At 42.4% G+C, this 20,559-nt stretch overlaps 1 protein-coding gene across 1 annotated transcript in view; it reads left to right on the top strand.

Annotated features, from left to right (window-relative positions):
* Window positions 1–18,563, top strand: part of LOC103187334 (mothers against decapentaplegic homolog 4) — a 42,289-nt gene extending 23,726 nt beyond the window's left edge. Inside the window, exons 7-12 of the mRNA XM_007906780.2 lie at window positions 12,447–12,560; window positions 13,827–13,877; window positions 15,443–15,626; window positions 16,360–16,528; window positions 16,634–16,772; window positions 18,052–18,563. Coding sequence (XP_007904971.1) covers window positions 12,447–12,560; window positions 13,827–13,877; window positions 15,443–15,626; window positions 16,360–16,528; window positions 16,634–16,772; window positions 18,052–18,263 — 869 coding nt within the window. The 3' untranslated portion in view covers window positions 18,264–18,563. The remainder of the gene's footprint in view (window positions 1–12,446; window positions 12,561–13,826; window positions 13,878–15,442; window positions 15,627–16,359; window positions 16,529–16,633; window positions 16,773–18,051) is intronic.
* The last annotated feature ends 1,996 nt before the right edge of the window (window positions 18,564–20,559 follow it).

Raw genomic sequence — 20,559 nt, 5'->3', positions numbered from 1 at the left:
GATCAGTTAAAAGCTTTACTTTTTTTATTTAAAAATATTTGTATTAAATAAAACATTTTCATATTTATATGTATTTAAAAATATTTATAAACAATTATATAATTTATAAATAAATATATTTAAAGATATTTGAGGTTCAGATCAGCCATGATTAATAGAAACAAGAGTTGGTCATTCATTCTATGTTCCTATAAGCTGTTGAATCTTCATATCAAATCTTCCAATATTGCACATTATTCGGTGCCTGAAAATGTCTTAAAAAATAATGGGATTTTTTTGATGACCTATTTTACTCCTATAGCTGCTTTCAGCAGAAGGCACAAAGGAGATACTTTAAATGGGACAGGAAAATAGAAAATTATTATTGTTCACTAATTACAGCTCTCAAGGTGGATCTTCATTCTGTCTTTGGAGGCAACAATGAGGAGAAAAACTCCCACTGTTGGCTACTCTGACCTGATTGTCACGTTCACCCAAGAACCTGGTTAGCTCAGTGTTGTCCTTTATCCTCTCGCCTCCCTCACTCTGGGAGTGGGCAAGTATCCTACTCCACATGCCTCTGTTCACCTAGCAGTAAGTGGGAACCCGTTTTTTGGTCGATTGGCTGATCGCTTTTCTGAGAGTAATAATCCATTTTTTAAAATAAATAAATAAAATTATAATAATTTAGTCACTCAATCCACGACTTTTTGTGGGACACTGCTATGCCATTGACTATTGCGTTTCGCCCATCTAATATTATTATTATTAATTATACAGTCAATTAACTTTGCAGTATATTCTGTGAAGCACTTTGAGATGTGGTAAAGTGCTATATCAAATGGAAAATTAAATTATTTTGACATGGATGCGAAATAGGAAAATGATACTCCATCTCAAAAAATGCTCAAATAGTCTTGTTCTTCATGTAATTTTTACAAAGTGGCTGTAGCAAAAAAGAAAGAAATTATATTTTTATTGTCTTTGTTTTGACAAAATATTTGAGAGCTTTATAAGTAATACTTTTGTCAAGTGTAGTGTCTCTAATGGGAGGCAAGCATGCACTAGTAAAGTCCCACAATGAATGCCCACTTTATCGTCATTTATTGTTGTGGGCCTGGGCACTGGGAGAAACTCTTTTCAATAGTATTACCTTTTTTGAGCAGCAGCATGATGTTAATGTCTGATGTGGAAACCCATCACCAGGCTCAAGAGTATCTAAGTCAGACTGAGCGTTCCATGTATGCTACATACACATGGAAATTTCCGTGACTCAAATTGAATGTGCGTTCTCTCCCCGGAGGGAAGCACTCTGCTCACCTAATTCCGTGGATTATTAGATGGAGGTTGCCCCTAGAGTGATAAGAATCCATTTCTCGAGGGACGGGTCTGCCCTGCCCAAGACTGGCAGGTCTGACATCAGCAGTGCGTTAGACTATCTGCCTGGATCGGGAAGCGAGACTTCCACAAGGAATCAACTTAATTCTGATATTCCATTCCTTCAGCTCACTAGTTGATCATTAATGTTCAAAAGTACAGGTTTGAGCCCTCATTAGGTGGATAGCATGTTCCACAAGCTCTTTGCAAGCCTTTTGATGAACAGAACAACAGGTAGATGGGTTGTTGAGTGTTTTATATGATATAAGTCTTTTGTGACTGCAGCTGCCATTTATCTCACATGTTCAGCTTTTGTTCCCTTCAATGCAGCATGAGTGGTGTGTCGACAAGTGGGTTATGTCGCAAAAGTTTTAGAAAGCAAATGTGTAAAGAAAGTTAAACAATGCTAGGACAAGAGTGGCTTACTGTTGTCAGTAGATGCGCTGTATCAAATGCAAGGATTATTCTTAGGGTTATCATCAACTTGACTGCTAGCATTTGCCTTGTAGATCGTGTGGGATTTTGCTGCGGGGACCTACAAATACAAGTCACTACACATGACAGCAATTCGCTGCGAATCTCTTTTTTTGAACTTTATTGCTGCGCACAATTGGTTGCCACAAAATACACAGTCAATTCACTTTACAGTTCAATCCTGTGAAGCACATTGAGACGTCTTGAAGACATAATAAAATGTGCTCTATCAAATGCAAGGATTATTATTATTAGATTTCAAAGTCTAGATATATACTTTTCTGTGCATTTTATACAACACTACCAACACTGAGCTCTGTTGCACAAATAGATTATGTTTCATGCAGAGTTTTGCCATGCCTGACGTGACTTGCTCATATCCGTAATAATCCTGAGTTAGGCGCTTGGAGGAAGGAACTTGCATTTTTATGGAGCCTCATATCAACATTAAAAACTGAGTTAAAACAATTTTCGTCAAAACTAGTAAGTAACTTTTTGTGAGCGAATATAGCAGACATTTTGTGGTCAGTAGATATTTTGTGCGCAGCAAGAACTCACAGCGGGCATGAAGTACTGATTAAGAGTGGTGGCCAGGACACCAAGAAAACCTCCTCTTCCTTTCCAGTAGTGTGTGGGATCATTGATGTCCATCTGAACAGGCGAACAAAACCTTGGTTTAAACTTCTTACCAGAAGGACGACACCTCTGACAATGCAGCACTACCAGTTGAATCTATATACACTTGAAAATGACAGTTGGTTATAACAAGAGTTTTCAACTGGATTCAAATCAAATCCAGTTATTCACATTCATTCATTTTATTGAGGTCTGGATGAGAATGGCTGAACTGCGTCATCATTTCATCATGTCCTGATGTGATCTGCCATTTAGTTCATATGGCAGTTAACTTGCTTGACCACAAGATTGCTATTTTTAATCATTATTTTCTTATTGTTGTACCATACTGTTGTGTTAAATGTTTTGGTTTTGTTGCTCACTAGCCTGCGGAGGTGGGGGGGAGGGTCATCGAGCTCTCCTAGCCTGTTTCATTGGGTCTTAGTGAACATTTAATTCCTTTTCACCATACCCTCTCCCAAGAATCCTCTCCATCTTTTTGGCCATTGCTGCCTTCTGTATCCATTCACTCTTCCCGGTTTGTTTTCTTCCCTGGATCTGTCAGCAGGCTTGGCTGGGAAACTCTCTCAGCCCAGAAATTGTAATGCTGATTGTCCACATGTTCACTCACTGGAGCATCCAAAATTCTGATCATCTCAGCCTTGAGACCTTAGTATTAAAATTTACGATTAATCAGAATTTGGGAGAATTCTTAAATTCATTAAGTTGGTAGGTGATTCTTTTTAAGATCTCTCTCTCTCCCTCTCGTTTTCTCTCGCTCTCTCGTTTTCTCTTCTGTTTTCTCATTTTCCCTCTTTTGTTTTCTCTCTTGCTCTCTTGTTTTCTATCTTTCCTGTTTTCCCTCCCATTTCTCTCTCTCTCTCTCTCTCTCTCTCTCTCTCTCTCCCCCTCCCCTCTCCCTCTCTAGAGAGAGAGAGGAAACAAGAGGGAGACAATGAGAAAGAGAAAATGAAGAACAGAAGAAAATGGATTTTAGATAAAGACACAATTGAAGAAATCTCCAAAATTCTGGATGATCTTAAATATCAAGTCAATGGTATTAGGGCTAAGAACATGTGGAATTTTGTTATGCAGGCTATTGTAAGCAAATAGAAATTACTCTTGAGCATTGAATAAAGGACAGCTTTACACTACTTGCAAGTTACGCTTGATCTGCTCGAATAATAGCCAGTGCAGTGTGAGTGTCTCTAGTGGACCAGGAGACAACAAGACTCTACTGCACACCACAAACATTTCACCCATCAATGCTAAGAACATGGAACCATTAGACAATTGTACATACAATATTATAGCGATAGTGTGTGCACTTTTAGTTTCTACAGATTATTGACTTTTACTAGCTAATAAATATTGAATTTCATCTTCAGCCCCTGTTTGACAAAATACATATTTTGTTTTATTTAAGTCCACAATTACTTGTAAGTATAGTGCACTGAATTATTTTTCTGACTTAAGTGCAGATTACTAACAAAAAAATTCTCTTACATATCCAGAAATGTTGATCTAATCCTGAAACTGATGGCTACCAATTGCTTCCACACTGAATAAACTTCATCAAAACCAAATCGCAGCAATTGAATGTGGTGCTAAGGTGGTCCTTTTCATGCCTTCCCAATCTGCATTGATTGAAAGGTGGCGGTGGTGGTCAGCTTTGAATTAATGGGTGATTGTCAGAGATTCAATGGCTGTCAAAAAATTGGGAGGAGATTGCTGTTAGGTGGAATACCCCTTACATGGAATAGTTCCAAACAGCTGAGAAAATTCCTCTCGACTTCCATTTCTTGTGACTCCCTTGTACAACAACATTATCGGACTTTAACATTATCAGCGCTTCAGTTTCATCTCACCTAGTTTGTGGCACAGGAACATCTGGCAAATGCCACCAAGAAGATGTGGGTATCCCCACTCAATCAATCATCTGCATCAACACAAGGTGGAACTGCTCAGACAGGAGAAAACAGTAGCACCTCCCTACACTCCCCACAGATATGGTCACCACCCAAATAAATATTTCTTGATATATGGCCACACCATAAAATATCACTAATCAGTACATAAGGATTTGCTAGGCGAAAGAAGACCAAGGTCCGTCTATTTCGCTTTCCACGATCCTGTCAGTTGCCCGACTGTATCCTGAGATTTTTTTCTCGCAGAAATCTATCTAATTTGTTCTTGAAACAAATGACATTTTCTGCTTCCACTGTCTCCCCAGGGGGCCTATTCTATGAGTTTACTACTCGCTCAATGAAGTAGTGTTTCCACAGTAGCGCCTGGAAGCCAAATAATGATTTAGCATAAACTTACCTGGACTAGTGTGAATGTTTGGAGGGCTATTTCTTGACACCCATAGCCCACTTTGAGCCTGGGGACAATGGGTTGACCACCACTGGCTATAGCGTGGAAAACTTGGAATTTAGGACCAAATGAAGAAAGTTCAGAGGAGCATTATCTATTATAGAATCAATTTAAAGGGGAAAAACAAGAAAAGTTGGAGAGAAATAAAACAAGCATTACTTATTTTGAATCCCTAACTGTCCCGCACCTTGGGACATTCTCCTGGTGTGAAAGGCAATATACAGATGTAATTTGTTGTTGTTGGATAACTCGTCTGGTTTTGCATGTGTGAGGTGTAGTAAAGGATTATTATGTAATTTATAGAAAAATTGTTAGTAAAATATGAACTTGGTATGAAATAGACCTAACTGAATGGAGGAGCTATACCAATTTAACAGAGGAAGTAGAGTGTTGATAGATGCTGAAGAATAGAACCATTATAGGTGGGAGGTAAGAGACATTACCACATCTGAAGTAAATAACCTGTTTACCCCATCAAAGGGCACAGATGCGATCAAAGCAAAGCGATTCAGTCACTACACTGGGAAGAATGGAGGTTCTGTGCCAAGGAAAAAATTGATGAACGTACAATGGAATCATCAGCCGAAGAACGTATTACATGAATGGAGCAAGGCATCGATGTGGAGAAGTAACAGATTGGGAGAGAGTTTGGGGAACCTACAGCTGGTGAAAAAGGAAACCAGGTAGACCCATCCACTATAGGCATAGAGTGTGCATTGAAGACCTCAAGAAGTTTACAGATACGCAGTGCCATACCATATCAAAGGAGACGCAGATGTTGAATGGCATGGAAAGCAATCACCAAAGAGCCGAGTTACAGAGGATTCGTCCCACTGGAAAGAAGATCACTGTGGCTAAGCCATGGACTAGCCCCACGCTTTTGGATCGTTTGAGAGTGGATCCCAACTTCCATACCTTTAGAAAGGATGGACATAATGGCAATAAGGTTGCCCTGGCATATCGTGAAGGATACATACGGCATATATGGGGTATCATGAAGGTTACATTGGGGAAGGGATAGGATGAAAGTGAGCAGGTTTGAAAGGGTTAGGAGAGGAGTGTCTGAATTCAGGGCAAGATGCAGTTTAGGGATGCTCTTCTTTATGATAAAAGGAGGTGCATCATACAGACTGGAGGTCTTAATGGCATCTGCCCAACAAAGTGAGAATGAAATCTAAACTGAGTTATAAAGGTAACATGGTTGCTGTTATAGGCATAAGTCCAATTTTCCAAAAGATTCCTTCAATACATCTAATAACCCAACAAACCCTGAATTATATTAATTTCCAGCAACTTGACCAATTTTTCCTGTAGAATAGAGGGAGGTATTTTGCCAGGATTAGATTTAGGGAAGGAAAGTGACCTCCGTTGTATCTGTATCTTTAGGTCATCGCTGTGGGGATGGGGTGTCGTTCCTTTGAGATGAGCTGAGCCATGGCCCTCTTAGCTTGTGTTTCCCGTCTTTGAATCCTTTCGTGTGAATGTGCTTGTCCTCCTGGGTAGTAGATTTTTGCTGAGACTCCCCCTTCGCCTGTTTTTCTCGCAGATACCATGGCGTCATCGAACCTTGTGACCATTGAAGAAGACGAAGATGAAGATGAAGATGATGAGTATGATGAACCCCAGGAGATCATTCATCCAGATTCTCCGGGGGCGGATTCAGGTAACGGGACAAGTAGACGCCGGCCTTTGACTTGGGTCCCTGAAGATACTCTATATAAAATGGCGGAGTGCCACAATGCAATGTTGATTGATGGTTTCCATAGGATGCAAGAGGGGATCTATGGGCTACGCCAGGACATGAACGATCACGTGGAGAGCATCTGCGGCTCCATTGACTCTCTCCGCGGCCCCCTGGAACTAATAGGACAAACCCTGCAGGATCTCCTTGCACACCTGCGAGCTAGCCAGCAGCCTACGAACACAGAGATGTCGCACGGAGCCACGTGGGTCGAAGAAGAGCTGATCGCTCCCGGCCCCTCAAATGCCTCTTCTGAATCAGAACTCTGCTGGAGTGAGAGGAGGCCCTTCAAAAAACCCAAACACAACTGAACAAATAAACTGCGGGCAACCAAGAGACTATTTTTATCTTCTGTGTGCGTGTGTGTGTTGCTAATGTTTTTTCTGGGAAGGGTGGCTTGTCGGGACCCACTGCATTATGGCTTAACATCTCTTGAGTACATTTACTACAGAAACCCCAAACGGCTTTTGTTTCACAAAAAAAAACCCAAAAGGGGTTTTTTTTGAATTTTTTTTTCTGTTTGTTAATGCGTAACTACACTTTGAAGTCCTTATATACTGCTGTTCGCAAATATGTCAGAGATGAACTATTCAGCACCCCCTCACCCTGCATTCTGTCATAGTACTGATAGGGAATGTGTTAAACTTAAACAGCGTTTTGTCTCACATCGATCTTGCATTCAAAAGACTTTCCTGCCTACCTGCTGTCTTTATTTTACTGGTGATAGACATATTCAACAGAATGTAGCTGCTGCTAGTAACTGAGATATGACATTCAGGACCAAATCTTCTCACTGCGGTTCCTCCTAGACTAAGGAGCTGTCAGCCACAAAATGGAACTTATATTATTACAAAAAGGCGAACTAACAAGTGAGAAGAGAGGAGGTTATTGGTTTGTGTGCTAAGAATACTTGTGAATCTCCCAACCTTGAGGGAGTGATCATACCTGTGAACCCAACAGTTTTTACCGTTCTCAGCTAGGCAAAGGTTTGTAAGAAGCATGCCCTGGACATAACTCTCATTCTCTTCTCTCTCCCACCCTTTCTGTCCCTTCCCTGCCCCAAATTTACCAGCGATATTGCTCACTTTGCACTTAATATCTCAAGACTGATTGTACAGTTTCTTTGGATTGGAAGGAATTTTCAGTCCCTATAAGTTTGCTCAGGTTTCAATGGTGCGATAGACACCTGCATTGGGAAAGATTTCTGTTCCTATTACAATGGGGGAAAGCAGTTAGAGCATAGAACTGCTGCATTGTAACCTGCTACTAAGGGCAAGCTGGTGTCTGACCTGGCTGTTGTATTTCAACATGGAAGGGTGACGTCTCGTGTTTATCAGCAGTTATCTGGCTAAGTGACTATGATGGTGGGGTTGCCGGGCAAACCACAGATAATGCATCTCCTGACAATCTCTGCAGAGGTAAGCTGTTTCCTTATTGAGACAATGTTTGGCTATCCACACCCTTTAGGGCTTTGGCTTGCAGGGTTAACAGGAGCTGTGTGGGACGACTCACTTCCCCTAGTGAGCAGTCTGTCTTACCGAGTCCTGTCGGCGAGCCAGGACTGTTATCAGCAATGCACTGGAATACTGCGGACCTGCCTGGCTCGGGAACCAAACTAGAGACCGTCACAGAGGATGGGCTCGATTCTGAGATTCTGTAGCCAAGCATGTCACTGGAGCCAATTCAGGTCCAAGGAGACCCGGCCTGCCTGCTAGACAGAAATCTGTTGCCGTTTCTGCCTACACTGAATATTGCTTTTACATGGTAGTGATTTTAAAGCCGATACAAGTGAATAAATAACAGTGTATTGAGACGGAGTGGGAGGAGAATTGTCACTGCAAAGTAGACCTTTCTCACACTGACAAATGAGTTACTAAAAGGTGGCAAATCCAGATATCAGACATAATTAGTTCCTTTATACCTGGAACAAAAAGGTGAGAAGTGTAGTGGGGTTGAAATTCCATCTAGTCTTAACCTGTGAGATTATTTGTGTAGGGTATTGGTTAGAGCACTCGCCTCGCAAGTGAGAGGAACTGGGTTCAATTACCGATCAGGGTGAAATATTAGACAAGTTTCCTTTCTCCACACCACACGCCTGTGTTTACTTAGCAGTAAGTAGGAACCCAGTTTGGAGGATCGCTTTTCCAGGAGTAATAATCCCTTTTTTAAAAAAAATTCAATCCACGACTGTTTTTGGGGCACTACTGTGCATAATTTGTGCCACGTTTCACCCACAAAATACCACAATACCAAATAACATTTGTATAACACCTTTCATGGCAGAAGGACGTCCCAAGGCGCTGGACAGTCAGGGATCTGTACCTAGGCTGGGGTTGGGATCAGGAGGGGGTGGAGGGTATTCAGTCAATTCACTTTACAATATATTCTGTGAAGGGCTTTGAGACGTCTCGAAGACGCGATAAGGTGCTATACAAATTAAGGATTATTATTTTGTCTTAAAATTTAAGATTTCACAGAATTGTGGCAAACGCTTCACATCCGATTTAATTTTTAAGAACTGCAGAAAACCAACTTCCAAATTGAGATTGGTTTTATGAATTTTCCCCAGTTTTACACAATCTGAAATAGCAACACGCTAAGACTAGGTGGATTTTCAGACCTCGGCTGCCCCTTGAGAGTTCGAACAGGTTCATAAACTAGAGCAAAATTAAGACTGTAATTCCTTCACCTGTTAACTCCATTCCTGTATGCTTTGTAAACCTTTTTTTTATATTACAAGTTCTTTGTGCTGTGATTCACTCACCATTTTTATTTTTATTAAACCAACTTTATGGTACAATGAACTAGATGGCAAGATCTTGTTCTTTTCAATGTTCACGTTTTTTTATTCTAGAACATCAAGATATAACGTTTACCCAGTGCGGAGTGAGTGTAAAGCTGTGTGTGAATGCAGTAAGATAAGCTATGCATTTGAAATATTTAACATTAAATATGACTTTTTCAAACAAAATGGAATAGAAGCATCTCTGAAGCCTTCTCCTCTTTGTCATTTCTTACACGTGTGGAATGGAACTTATTCAGATGTGTCCATGAAAATTCATCGGTAATTTGTATTGCTACAGGTTTTTGACCACTTAGTCGGTTTTCTGTTGTCTGAATCCGCCCCATCCCAGCTCGGGTGCCAAGCCAGGATTATTCAGTGCCTTGGGATGTCTTCCTGACATGAAATGTCTATAGAAATGTCAATTTGTATTGTCTAGTTCATGACTGTTTGGATTGAATAATGTAACTTGTTATGATGTAGGAAATGCAGTCTTTGATTTGTTGATGGGCTGAGCTCTGGTACTTGAGCATTTCTTTGTGTTATGCAATTAGAAAGTCGTGTTTAAGGAGGTTCAAAGATTGTTAGAGATGGCAAGCTCATTACATTCTACAATCCTTTGCCTAGTATTTAAAACAAAATTTGTTAGCTATTTTAATTTCTAATTAATTGTTTAAGATTTTAATATCGGTTCATAGTAACTAATTAATGTTAAATATGATTTAATTGTAATTATTATTGAGGCCTCCTTTTATGTTGTAGGAGTCTGATACACAAGTATGGAACTCGCTGACCTAAATGAAAAATTGATTGGTGTACGTGATTTAGATAGTGGAGTCCTGTAGCTTAGTGGTTAGAGCACTCACCTTGCAAGCGAGAGGACCTGGGTGCGATTTCTGAGCAAGGTGAAACGTTGGGCAAGTTTCCCTAGTCCACATGCCTCTGTTTACCAGCAGTAAGTAGGAACCCGGATGTTAGTCGATTGGTGGATCGCTTTTCTGGGGTAACAATCACTTCAAAATAATAAATACATTTAAATTAATAATTTGGTCACTCAATCCACGACTGTTTGTGGGACACTGTGTGCAATCGACTGCCGCGTTTCGCCCACAAAATACACAGTCAATCCACTTTACATTACATTCTGTGAAGCGCTTTGAGACGTCTCGAAGATGTGATAAGGTGCTATATCAAATGTAAGGATTATTATGTAAAGGAGTTGCAAAATAAAGTGTATTCAGCGATACCGAGAAAAGCAGGTAAATGGGATTTTTAAAAATATCTGCTCAGGATGTAATAAAATGGCAGAACAGGCTTGATGGGCTCATGGGCTCCTCCTGTTTCATCCTTTAATATTCCCAGGCAGCTGCTTTTATACTTCCCTTTAACAAGGTTCTTATTTCTCCGCTGCTCCTCTTAAGCCATTAGTATAAATATATCTGCATCATATCCCCCTGATTTAGATTAGTTACTTCAGTGTAGACCAACGATCAGCTCTTGTAACTCAGCCATTATAAACTCACAGAGGAGAGAAGAGAGTGAGAAGATGTATTTGGACTGTATAAAGTTGGCACTTCCCTATCTTGCCGACCTGCTTACCCACCCCAACCCATTAACCGCTGCCGCCGCTCGCCTGGCTATTGATAGCCGTGCTTTCAGCCACTATGCCCCGAAACTCTGGAACGTTCTTCCTCTATCCCTCCTCCATCTGTAGGTCGCGCCTGGAGACCTTCCACTTTGACCGTACCAACGGTCAACTCCCCCTGGCTCGGCATCGTGTTTCCGCCGCCCAATGGGGCATTATATTGTTGTTCAATTCATTGCTTTATCCAGGTTTCAAAATTTGATGCTATTTCTGGCTGCGAAGTTTGTTTATTGAGAAGTTTGAGACTTACTGGGGGTATTGGATCATAATGGGGACAGCTTAGACCTAAATTTATTTATTTTTTCTTGATAAAAGAGCCTGAAATCTGATTTTTAGCCAAATTCCTATTTGAGAGATGTCACTGCAGTGGGAATGAAACCTTGCTGTGGAGAAAATTTACTACAAATTCCAGGACAATAAACTTTTAAAATGTAATAAATGTTTCCTGTTACAGTGTTAAGAATGGTATATGCGATGAAATTATTACAGCTTTTGTTAGTGTGTCATTCCCTGAGGATTCATCCCTTTAGTTGCTCAAATATTACATTGTCAGTTGATGCATTAAGAACATTCCCTACTTCTCCTCTAGTTGGGGCGAGATTGACTAGATTACAATTTCGGAGTACAGTAAACGTTACATAAGTCTTATCGGTTGGGACTCATACGTTTAAAAATAATGCTACTAATAAATCCTTGCATTTAATATAGCGCCTTTTCACGTCATTTCACGTCAAAGCGCTTCACGGAATATACTATGAAATGAATTGTCTGCATTTTATTTTTTATATATATATTTGATATGAGTTATGCAAAGTATGAGTTATGTGAAACATATGAATAATAGGTAATTCAACAGGATTTGGGCAGATGTGCGACTTCGGCGATTATACGAGTTTATACAGATCAGACTAGAACAGAGTTATTAAAAAAAAGTATAAAGTAGAACAAGAAGAAAGTAGAGTGTAAATCGAAATAAATACACAAAGGAGTAATTAACTATGTAATAATAATAATTTCCATTTGCCTTATATTGAGATGTCTCAAAGCACTTCACAGAATATATCGTAAAGTGAATCAACTGTGTATTTTGTGGGCTAAATGCGGCAGCCAGTTGCACACAGTAGTGTCCCACAAACCGCTGTGGATTGAGTAGCCAAATAATTATTGTGTTTTTTTAAACTTTTTATTTGTATAATGTATATTATACATATACAGTGCATTTTTTAAATATTTTTGGATACTCTCAAGCGTGGTGAAGGGTTTCCACATGTGTCAGACACCTCGCTGACCAAAAAAATATATATACAAGGGGACAAATTTAAGGATTATCATTGTTATTTTACCAATTATTTTTAAAAGGAGCGGCTTCTGCGCTCATCAAAGTGAGGGATGTTGGTGGAAGTCTTCTGTTTGAGATGAATTTTACAATTTGTACGTCCCCGTTTTTACTTTAACAGGCAGCTCTACAACTTGGACAGCAAGCAGAACAGCACCATACACCCCAAACCTGCCCCACCACCAGAATGGGCATCTTCAACACCACACGGCTATACATCACACTGGCCACTACTGTAAGTCTCACTACCTCGAAGGTGGTACCTGGGAGGATGGGATTCTGTCATAAAACAGACTTGACATTGACTTATGAGCCAATGGAAAAATCAATTACTATTTACTCTTATCAAAACTCTTTTTAAGAGTCAGCCTGGTTCACTTGCTATCGCTCACCTTCCAAATCAGAAGGTTGTGGGTTCAAGCCTCGTGTTGGGGCTTTGAGCTTACAGTCCAGGTCAACTTATCAACCATTGGAAATCCTTGAATACAATTTACTGAAGAGAGATGTGAAGTTAGACTTTATATGCACTGTAGAATCAAGTTGCTTAAATGGACAAACCAATGGAGGCTTTCAACATCCTCCAAATAGTCAGAAAGTGAGTGAACAATGTTTTATCTGGAGGATTATTAGCTGAGTCACCGGGTTTCAGTGGAATCTTTAATGTCCACCTGAAGAATGGCATCTTTGACAATCCAACACTTCTCCCAGCATTGGATTGCAGTGACAGCTTGGACTGTGAGTTCAAAGTCCCAAGTATGAACCTTAAACCCACAACCGTCTGACTCGGAGGTGAGAGCACTACCAATTAAATCAGGCTGACACTTATGAAGGGTTATGATAGAGAAAATAGGAACATAGGTATTTGCGAGACGAAAGAAGACCAAGGTCCATTCAGTTCACCTTCCACCATCCTGGCAGTCGCTTGACATGTGGTAATATAAATAATATAAGTAAATAGTAATTAGTTGATAAGTTAGTAACAAGTAGGCACAAATTTTAAGATATTAACAAAAAAATTAAAGTTAGAAAAACATTTCTTTACTCAGAATATGGGATGTTTTGCCACAAGCCATTGTTGAAGCAGAATCTAAATTCCTTTGAAAGCCCAATTAGATTAGTGATTGTGAAAGATGAAGATGAACGCGTGTGGGGAGTGAATGGAAACTTGGTAGGTCAAATGTTCTGCTCCTGTGCTGCAACGTTCTGTTATTCTCATTGAATACAGTATATAGTTTGGGATATGATATGTGCAAGCGACTGGCAAGATGGTGGAAGGCGAACTGGTTGGACCTTGGTCTTCTTTCACCGAGCAAATTCTTATGTTCGTATCTTTCACCATACCCTCAAGAGAAGGGTATCGTGAAAGGGCAGGACATTAGGATTAAAAGATTGCCAAAGGTTGATGCAGGTGGAACAGGGCTGATTGGCCTCCTCTGTTCCTGTTTTCCTATGTTCCTAAATTTATTTAATACTTGAAATTCTCTCCCAACTTTCTTCCCAGGGGCAGTGCACAACGAACTTGCCTACCAGCCTCCCATTTCCAATCATCCAGGTCAGTACAGTTGTAAAAAAAAAATCTGACAAATACATAACTCCTCATAACTAGGGATGCCTTTTTGTTTTGTTTTAATTGACGGATAATATCAAGGGTTATGTTAAACTTTTGGTTTGTTCTTTTTAAGTAATCTTTTTAACTACAAAAATAACTGAGTAAAAGAGCTGCAAAGTTACCATGGCCATCACTTGCTGCACAGCCCACCAGCAACAACAACAACAAACTTGCACAGCATTTACACAGTGACTTTCACGTCAGGAGGATACCCCAAGGCACTGGACAGTCGAGGGTTTGCTCCTGAGCTGTGAGTTGGAATTGAGGAGTGGAGAGTAATGGGGCTGGGTGTGGGAGGATGACTGCAGACCGCAGCCTGCCAAGCGGAGAGAGTCGGAAGGTTGCTAGGTGTTAGTAGGTTGCAGAGTAGGGACCAGCAAGACTGTGGAGGGCGTAGAAAGTGAGAACGAGGATTTTGAGCTCTATCCTCTGGGGGATGAGGAGTCAGTGAAGCCGAGTGAGGATTGGGGTGATCGGCTCACAGAGCTTGGTGTTGGAGCGGACACAAGCTACAGAGTATTGAATAATCTGTAACTTATGGAGGGAAGAGTTAGGAAGTCCAGCAAGCAGGGAGTTAGTAGTTAAGCCTGAGCGAAATGAAAGCATGGATGAAGGTCTCGATGGTCTGAGAGGAGAAGTAGTGACAGAGGTGGGCAATGTTGCAGAGGTGGGGGAAGGCAGAACAGGTCATGATACGGATGTGGGGTTTAAAGCACAGTTGACAACACCTCCTCACACCCCAATCCACCACCCGGTGATTCAGCTCGACTGGCACCGGCCTCCTGCTCGTCCCTCGCACCCTGTATCCCACCAACGGAGATCGTTCTTTCAGCCACTATGCCCCAAAACTCTGGAATACTCTCCCTCAGCCTTGTCCCCTCCTCTCTTTCAAGTCCCACCTGAAAACTTTCCTCTTCAACCGTGCTTACAGCCACCTACCCCCCACACCCCCCCATCCCCCTGTGCTATATAATTGCAAGTTGTTGTATAAATAGTGATGCTGCCAAAGCCTGAGGTGAGGAGGCGCAGACAGGAGCCAATCAGGAGAGCCTCGGTCTTATCTACATTCAACTTGAGAAAAGTAGCTCTCATCCAGGACTTGATGTCTGACAGACATTCTGTCAGGACAGCAGAGTCGAGGGTGCAGGCAGAGAAGTGAGTTGGGCGTCATCTGTGTACATATGAAAGTTAACCCCATGCCTCCGGATGATATCACTGAGCGGGAGCATATAAATATTAAAGAGCAGAGGACCAAGGACAGAGCTCTGAGGAATGCCGCACGTGACGGTGTGAGGGCTAGAGGAAAAGCTTTGTAGAAACAAAGTGGAAAGGTAAGCGTGAAACAGTCGAGAGAACGATGAGATGGTATTTAGGATGGGTGTAGTACAGTGATTGAAGTATCTTCTTGTGTTCCAACAGTACACAGTTTAAAAACTATGAGTGTGTTGGAGAACATAGAGCACCTTCCTGCATTTTTAAGATTGATCTTTGTTATACTCTGGTTTCAGTCCCCGAATACTGGTGCTCGATTGCTTACTTCGAGATGGACGTGCAGGTGGGGGAGACATTCAAGGTGCCTTCCAGCTGCCCTGTTGTCACTGTGGACGGGTATGTGGATCCCTCGGGAGGAGATCGCTTCTGTCTCGGCCAGCTCTCCAACGTCCACAGGACAGAAGCCATTGAAAGAGCCAGGTAAGCAATGAGGAGAAAAGAGGGGAAACGGACCAGGATTCATTTCAAATTGTCTTTCATTTGCTACCGCGTTCAAATACAGACAGTACGCAATTCCTCTTTAATGTGCAACAAAGCTGGGAAGCATCATCTCTCGAATTATTGTCAATATTAGTAACAATCATGCATTGTTATTAAAATATGTATATAAGGGCCCTATCTACACTCAGGGAGCAGAGGCAGGACTAATTATTGGCTATTGAGTGCATTGACATTTTTTATAGGTGTGCTATCTGCTTGTCGGGCTCCCCAACTCCTCCCTCCACAGGTTGCAGATCATCCAGAACTCAGCAGGCCGTGTCCTCTCCTGCACCAGGCTTCACAACCCCCATCACCTCCATCCTCCCCCGACTCCACTGGCTTCCCATCGCATAGAGGATACAGTTCAAGATACTCATCCTCACCTTCAAAGCGCTCCATAGCCTTGCTCCCCCATCGCCACCTTCAAGACCCACCTCAAGACCCTCCTCTTCGACCGTGCCTTCGGTCACTCTCCTTCCTCCCTGCCCTCCACCCACCCTGATCCCGACCCCGAGCTCGGGTCCCATACTGATTATCCAGCGTCTTGGGATGTCCTCCTGACATGAAAGGTGCTATGCAAATGTAATGTTGTTGTTGTGTATACTATATGCTATATGTAATTTTGCAAAACGAAGTGGTTGCCTCGACTGATGGATGTTCTCTTTCTTGACAGGCTGCACATCGGGAAAGGTGTGCAGCTGGAGTGCAAAGGGGAAGGTGACGTGTGGGTGCGGTGTCTCAGCGACCACGCGGTGTTTGTGCAGAGCTACTACTTGGATCGAGAAGCGGGGCGTGCGCCCGGCGATGCCGTTCACAAGATCTATCCAAGTGCTTACATCAAGGTCAGTCAAATCCTTACAGGTAGATTCCGTTCAGCAGTGTTGATGTGAGTGAGTTTGTGTTGATGTGAGTTGAGTTGGTGTAAACCCCGTTTGCTTGTGTTCCAGGTGTTTGACTTACATCAGTGTCACCGTCAGATGCAGCAGCAGGCGGCCACAGCTCAGGCAGCGGCTGCTGCTCAGGCGGCTGCTGTGGCTGGAAACATCCCTGGGCCGGGCTCCGTGGGAGGCATCGCTCCGGCCATCAGTGAGTTACAGCGGCTCAGTCAACACGTTGATGGGGACTCCCTCAACACTCTCTTTTCCGCCCATTTAATTATTACATTGAAGTTGCTGCCTGGGTACAGTGAAAACCAGACGATGGGTCTAAAATCCACTAATTCCACACAAATTTATAATCAGGACTTCTCCTCACAGTAACCTGATTGTGCAGTAATGAGGAGCATCGCGCTGATCCTCTGCGCAAAGACGTTCCTCCTAAACTTACTGTTAGATCTGTTAGTGGCTGTCGTGTTTATGCTCCCTTGTTATTTTCAAGACCTTGCCTTGCGACCTCTTTAACCGTGCCTTCGGGTATCTTTCCCCTAATCCCCTTTGGTGAAAACCCTGACTGCCCAGCACCTTGGGACTTCCTCCCAATGTGAAAAGCACTCAATAAATGAAAGTTTTCAGCCAGTAGGTGCGGGTGTAGACCATCGCCGCATGTGCTGTCTGACTGTCGCAAACTGTCACATATTTTACCAGCATTGGAATCGCGGGAAATGAAGTTCTTCTGCGTATGGGTCGACAGGTCAGGATTACTCTTCCCATGATTTGATGCAGTCAGTAAATGTGGAGTAATGGCGGGTAGGAGAGAGGCGTTAGGATTAGGTGGTGATTAATACGAATAGTGCAAAGAAATCGTAAGTGGAAACTGAATGGGACTCGGGTGAATGTACAACTTTGGCGATTATACGATAAAACTTATGTGAGTTTTACTGTATTAAATCTCATCTGCCATCTGCCCACCCATCTTGTAAGCCTATTTGTATCTTCCCTTTTCAGTCCTCATTATTTTCTATATCCCCCAAACTTGGTGTCCTCTGAATTTTTACACAACATCTGAGGACATTATTTCTTTGCAGAGTGAACAGTTGTGGTCCTAATAGAGAACCGTGCAGAAACACACTTCCTACTTAGTGCCAGTCTGAGAAGTTGCCCTTTAGTCCTGGTGTTAGTGTCCTGTGTTCCAGCCAAATTACAGTCAATTCTCTCCCGTGGCTCCACTTGGAAGCAGATTCGATAATAGCTTTCAAAAGGGAATTGGATAGGTATTTGAAAGGGAAAAATGTGCTGGAGGTAAGAGCAAGGGAGTGGGTCTATTCGGATAGCTCTTCCAAACAGCCGGCACCGGCACGATGGGCCGAATGGCCTCCTTCTTCGCTGTAAGGTTCGATGATGCTTGATTTCACATGGGTGAGCCCCGTGGAAATTAACCAGCCCTTTGTGCAATTAATACAATTAATATCAGCCGTTATTTCCCTCAGGTCTCTCTGCAGCAGCCGGGATAGGAGTGGACGACCTTCGACGGCTGTGCATCCTCAGGATGAGTTTTGTGAAAGGCTGGGGACCCGACTACCCTCGGCAGAGCATCAAGGAGACCCCCTGCTGGATCGAGATTCACCTCCACCGCGCCTTGCAGCTCCTGGATGAGGTCCTGCACACCATGCCCATCGCAGAACCCCAGCCCCTGGACTGAGCTCCGCTTCACAGCCACTGTCCTGTAGGGTAGGGGGGAGGGAAGGACGTTAGGGTTAGGGGGAAAGGGGGGGAACGAGAGATCAGACTGTAGAGTTTAACCGTGTTTATTAACCTGGTTAACAAATTGATGTATTTTATGTATCTTCAGCAGATTATTTCAGAACCAAACTGTTGTGAGGCACACAGAATAATCCTTCAAGTAACAGCTGTTCTCTTTGCTATTGGAGTTGCACATTGTTTCTCTCCTCAATGTTGAGTCAGTCTCACTGTGTGTGTGGGGGGGACGCGGCTGGTGTTACAGTGTGTATGTGTGTGTGGCTGGTGTCACTCTGTGTGTGTGTGTGGCTGGTGTCACTCTGTGTGTGTGTGTGTGGCTGGTGTCATTGTATGTGTGTGTGTGTGATTAGTGTCACTGTGTGTGTGTGTGTGTGTGTGTGTGGTTAGTGTCACTGTGTGTGTGTGTGGCTGGTGTCACTGTGTGTGTGTTTGGGTATGGCTAGTGCCATTGTGTGTGTGCGCAGGGGGCTGGTGTCACTGTGTGTGGCTGGTGTCACTATGTGTATGTTTGTGTGTGTCTGTGTGTGGCACGTGTCATGTGTGCCCGTGTGTGGCTGGTGTCACTGTGGGTGTGTACGGGGGGACTTGTGTGTGTGGCTGATTTCACTGTGTGTGTGTGTGTGTGTGTGTGTGTGGCTCGTGTCATTGTGTATGTGGCTGGTGTGTGTGGGGCAGGTGTCACTATGTGTGTGTGCGTGTGTGGCTGGTGTCACTGTGTGTGTGTGTGTGTGTGGCTGGTGTCACTGTGTGTGTGTGCGTGTGTGTGTATGGGGGCGGTGGTGTTAGCAATGTGTGTGTGTAGCTATCCACAGCCACTATCACTATTAACTGTAGTTCCCCCCCGGATGCTGGGAGAGATTATATAAATTAAGAACAGTAGAAACCCCGACTATTTATAAACTAAGGAGAATGTCCTTTGCCAACCATTACACCGAGTGTGGCCTCTTCAACCCTATCCCCCTACTCCCCAAGGCCACACTTCAGACCCAGGTTTTTCTTTTGCTCGAAGGAACAGCTGTATTGGCACTTTATTCTAAACGCTTCTTTTCCTCTGTCTCTTTTCCTACACTCCTACACACTTAGGGGAGTTTGTATTGTATATTTCATCTTAAATATACTGTACTGTGCTTTTATTTTTTGAAAAGTTAGTATTACTTTAAACTTTTTTTAAACCCAAGATCCATTCGGCCATGGTTTACCTACAGCGGCCAAAGTAGTCAAATTGTGACCACCCCCCATCCCTTCTCCCCCTTTACCTCCCCCCTCACCCCCCCCTTCCCCCCCACCAAACAGTTGTTTCCCATTGGGGGAAAAAAGAGCCTTATATTTTTTTACAGTAAATCCAGATCTGCTCAGTAACACTAAAAGCGCAGAAATTTGTCTCTCACCATATGCCCTCGAGGCCTAAACTCTTGCCTAAATTCATGTAAAAACATGCCTTTAAAGCACGTTTTCTTCAAATTTTAAGATTGTGCAGATTCGTGGAACATTCTAAAATTGTGTCTTAATTTAAGCGCTTTGAGACGTCTGGAAGACGTGGTAAGATGCTATATCAAATGCAAGGATCATCATTATAACAATCATTAATTCGGAAGCTTTTCTTGCAGTCTTTTTTTTAAAAGAAAAACGCACATTTCCAAAATGAAGATTAATTTTTTTAAAGAATTTTCTGGTCGATCTTCAATTTGAAGACAAAATGGTCTTAAATGGTTAGTTGGAATTTTATGCCTCTGATACCAATGCTCAGTGTTCCTTTCTCTCTTTGTCTGTGATTTCTCTCCTTTCCCCCATTTCATTTTAACCATGCATTGCGATTATAGGGGTGAGAAGGAATTGGCTTAGCATCTATACATGTTCCCTGGTGAGGAACATTGTATGTGTGTGTGTGGGGGGGTGGGGGGAGGTAAGGAGAGAGATGCTAAGCACGATGAACTTTGTAAAGATAACTGTATATTAAAAGCATTTCTTGGTTATTAATATTACATTTTATTCTAGAAATTTGAGACTCGTCGTGTCTTTGTTGATCATCCCATCATTGATAAATGCAGTGAATGAGGCCAGTCAGTAACTGAAGATCGGATGTGGGTACATTTCCAGCCCAACTTCTTCTTAATGGGTTGTTTTGAAGACAAATTACTCTCGGGGTTTGCTGGTTAGCAGATCAGGTCATGAATGTAGGTTAGTGGAATATTGTAGTGGCTCAATTAAAATAATCCGAGGTTAGCTGTTCTGTTAAC

The sequence above is a fragment of the Callorhinchus milii genome, unplaced genomic scaffold (assembly GCF_018977255.1).
Source record: "Callorhinchus milii isolate IMCB2004 unplaced genomic scaffold, IMCB_Cmil_1.0 Scaffold1, whole genome shotgun sequence".
Taxonomy (NCBI): Eukaryota; Metazoa; Chordata; class Chondrichthyes; order Chimaeriformes; family Callorhinchidae; genus Callorhinchus; species Callorhinchus milii.
Note: the sequence above shows the minus strand (reverse complement) of the source record. Positions and strands in the feature narration are given on the sequence as shown.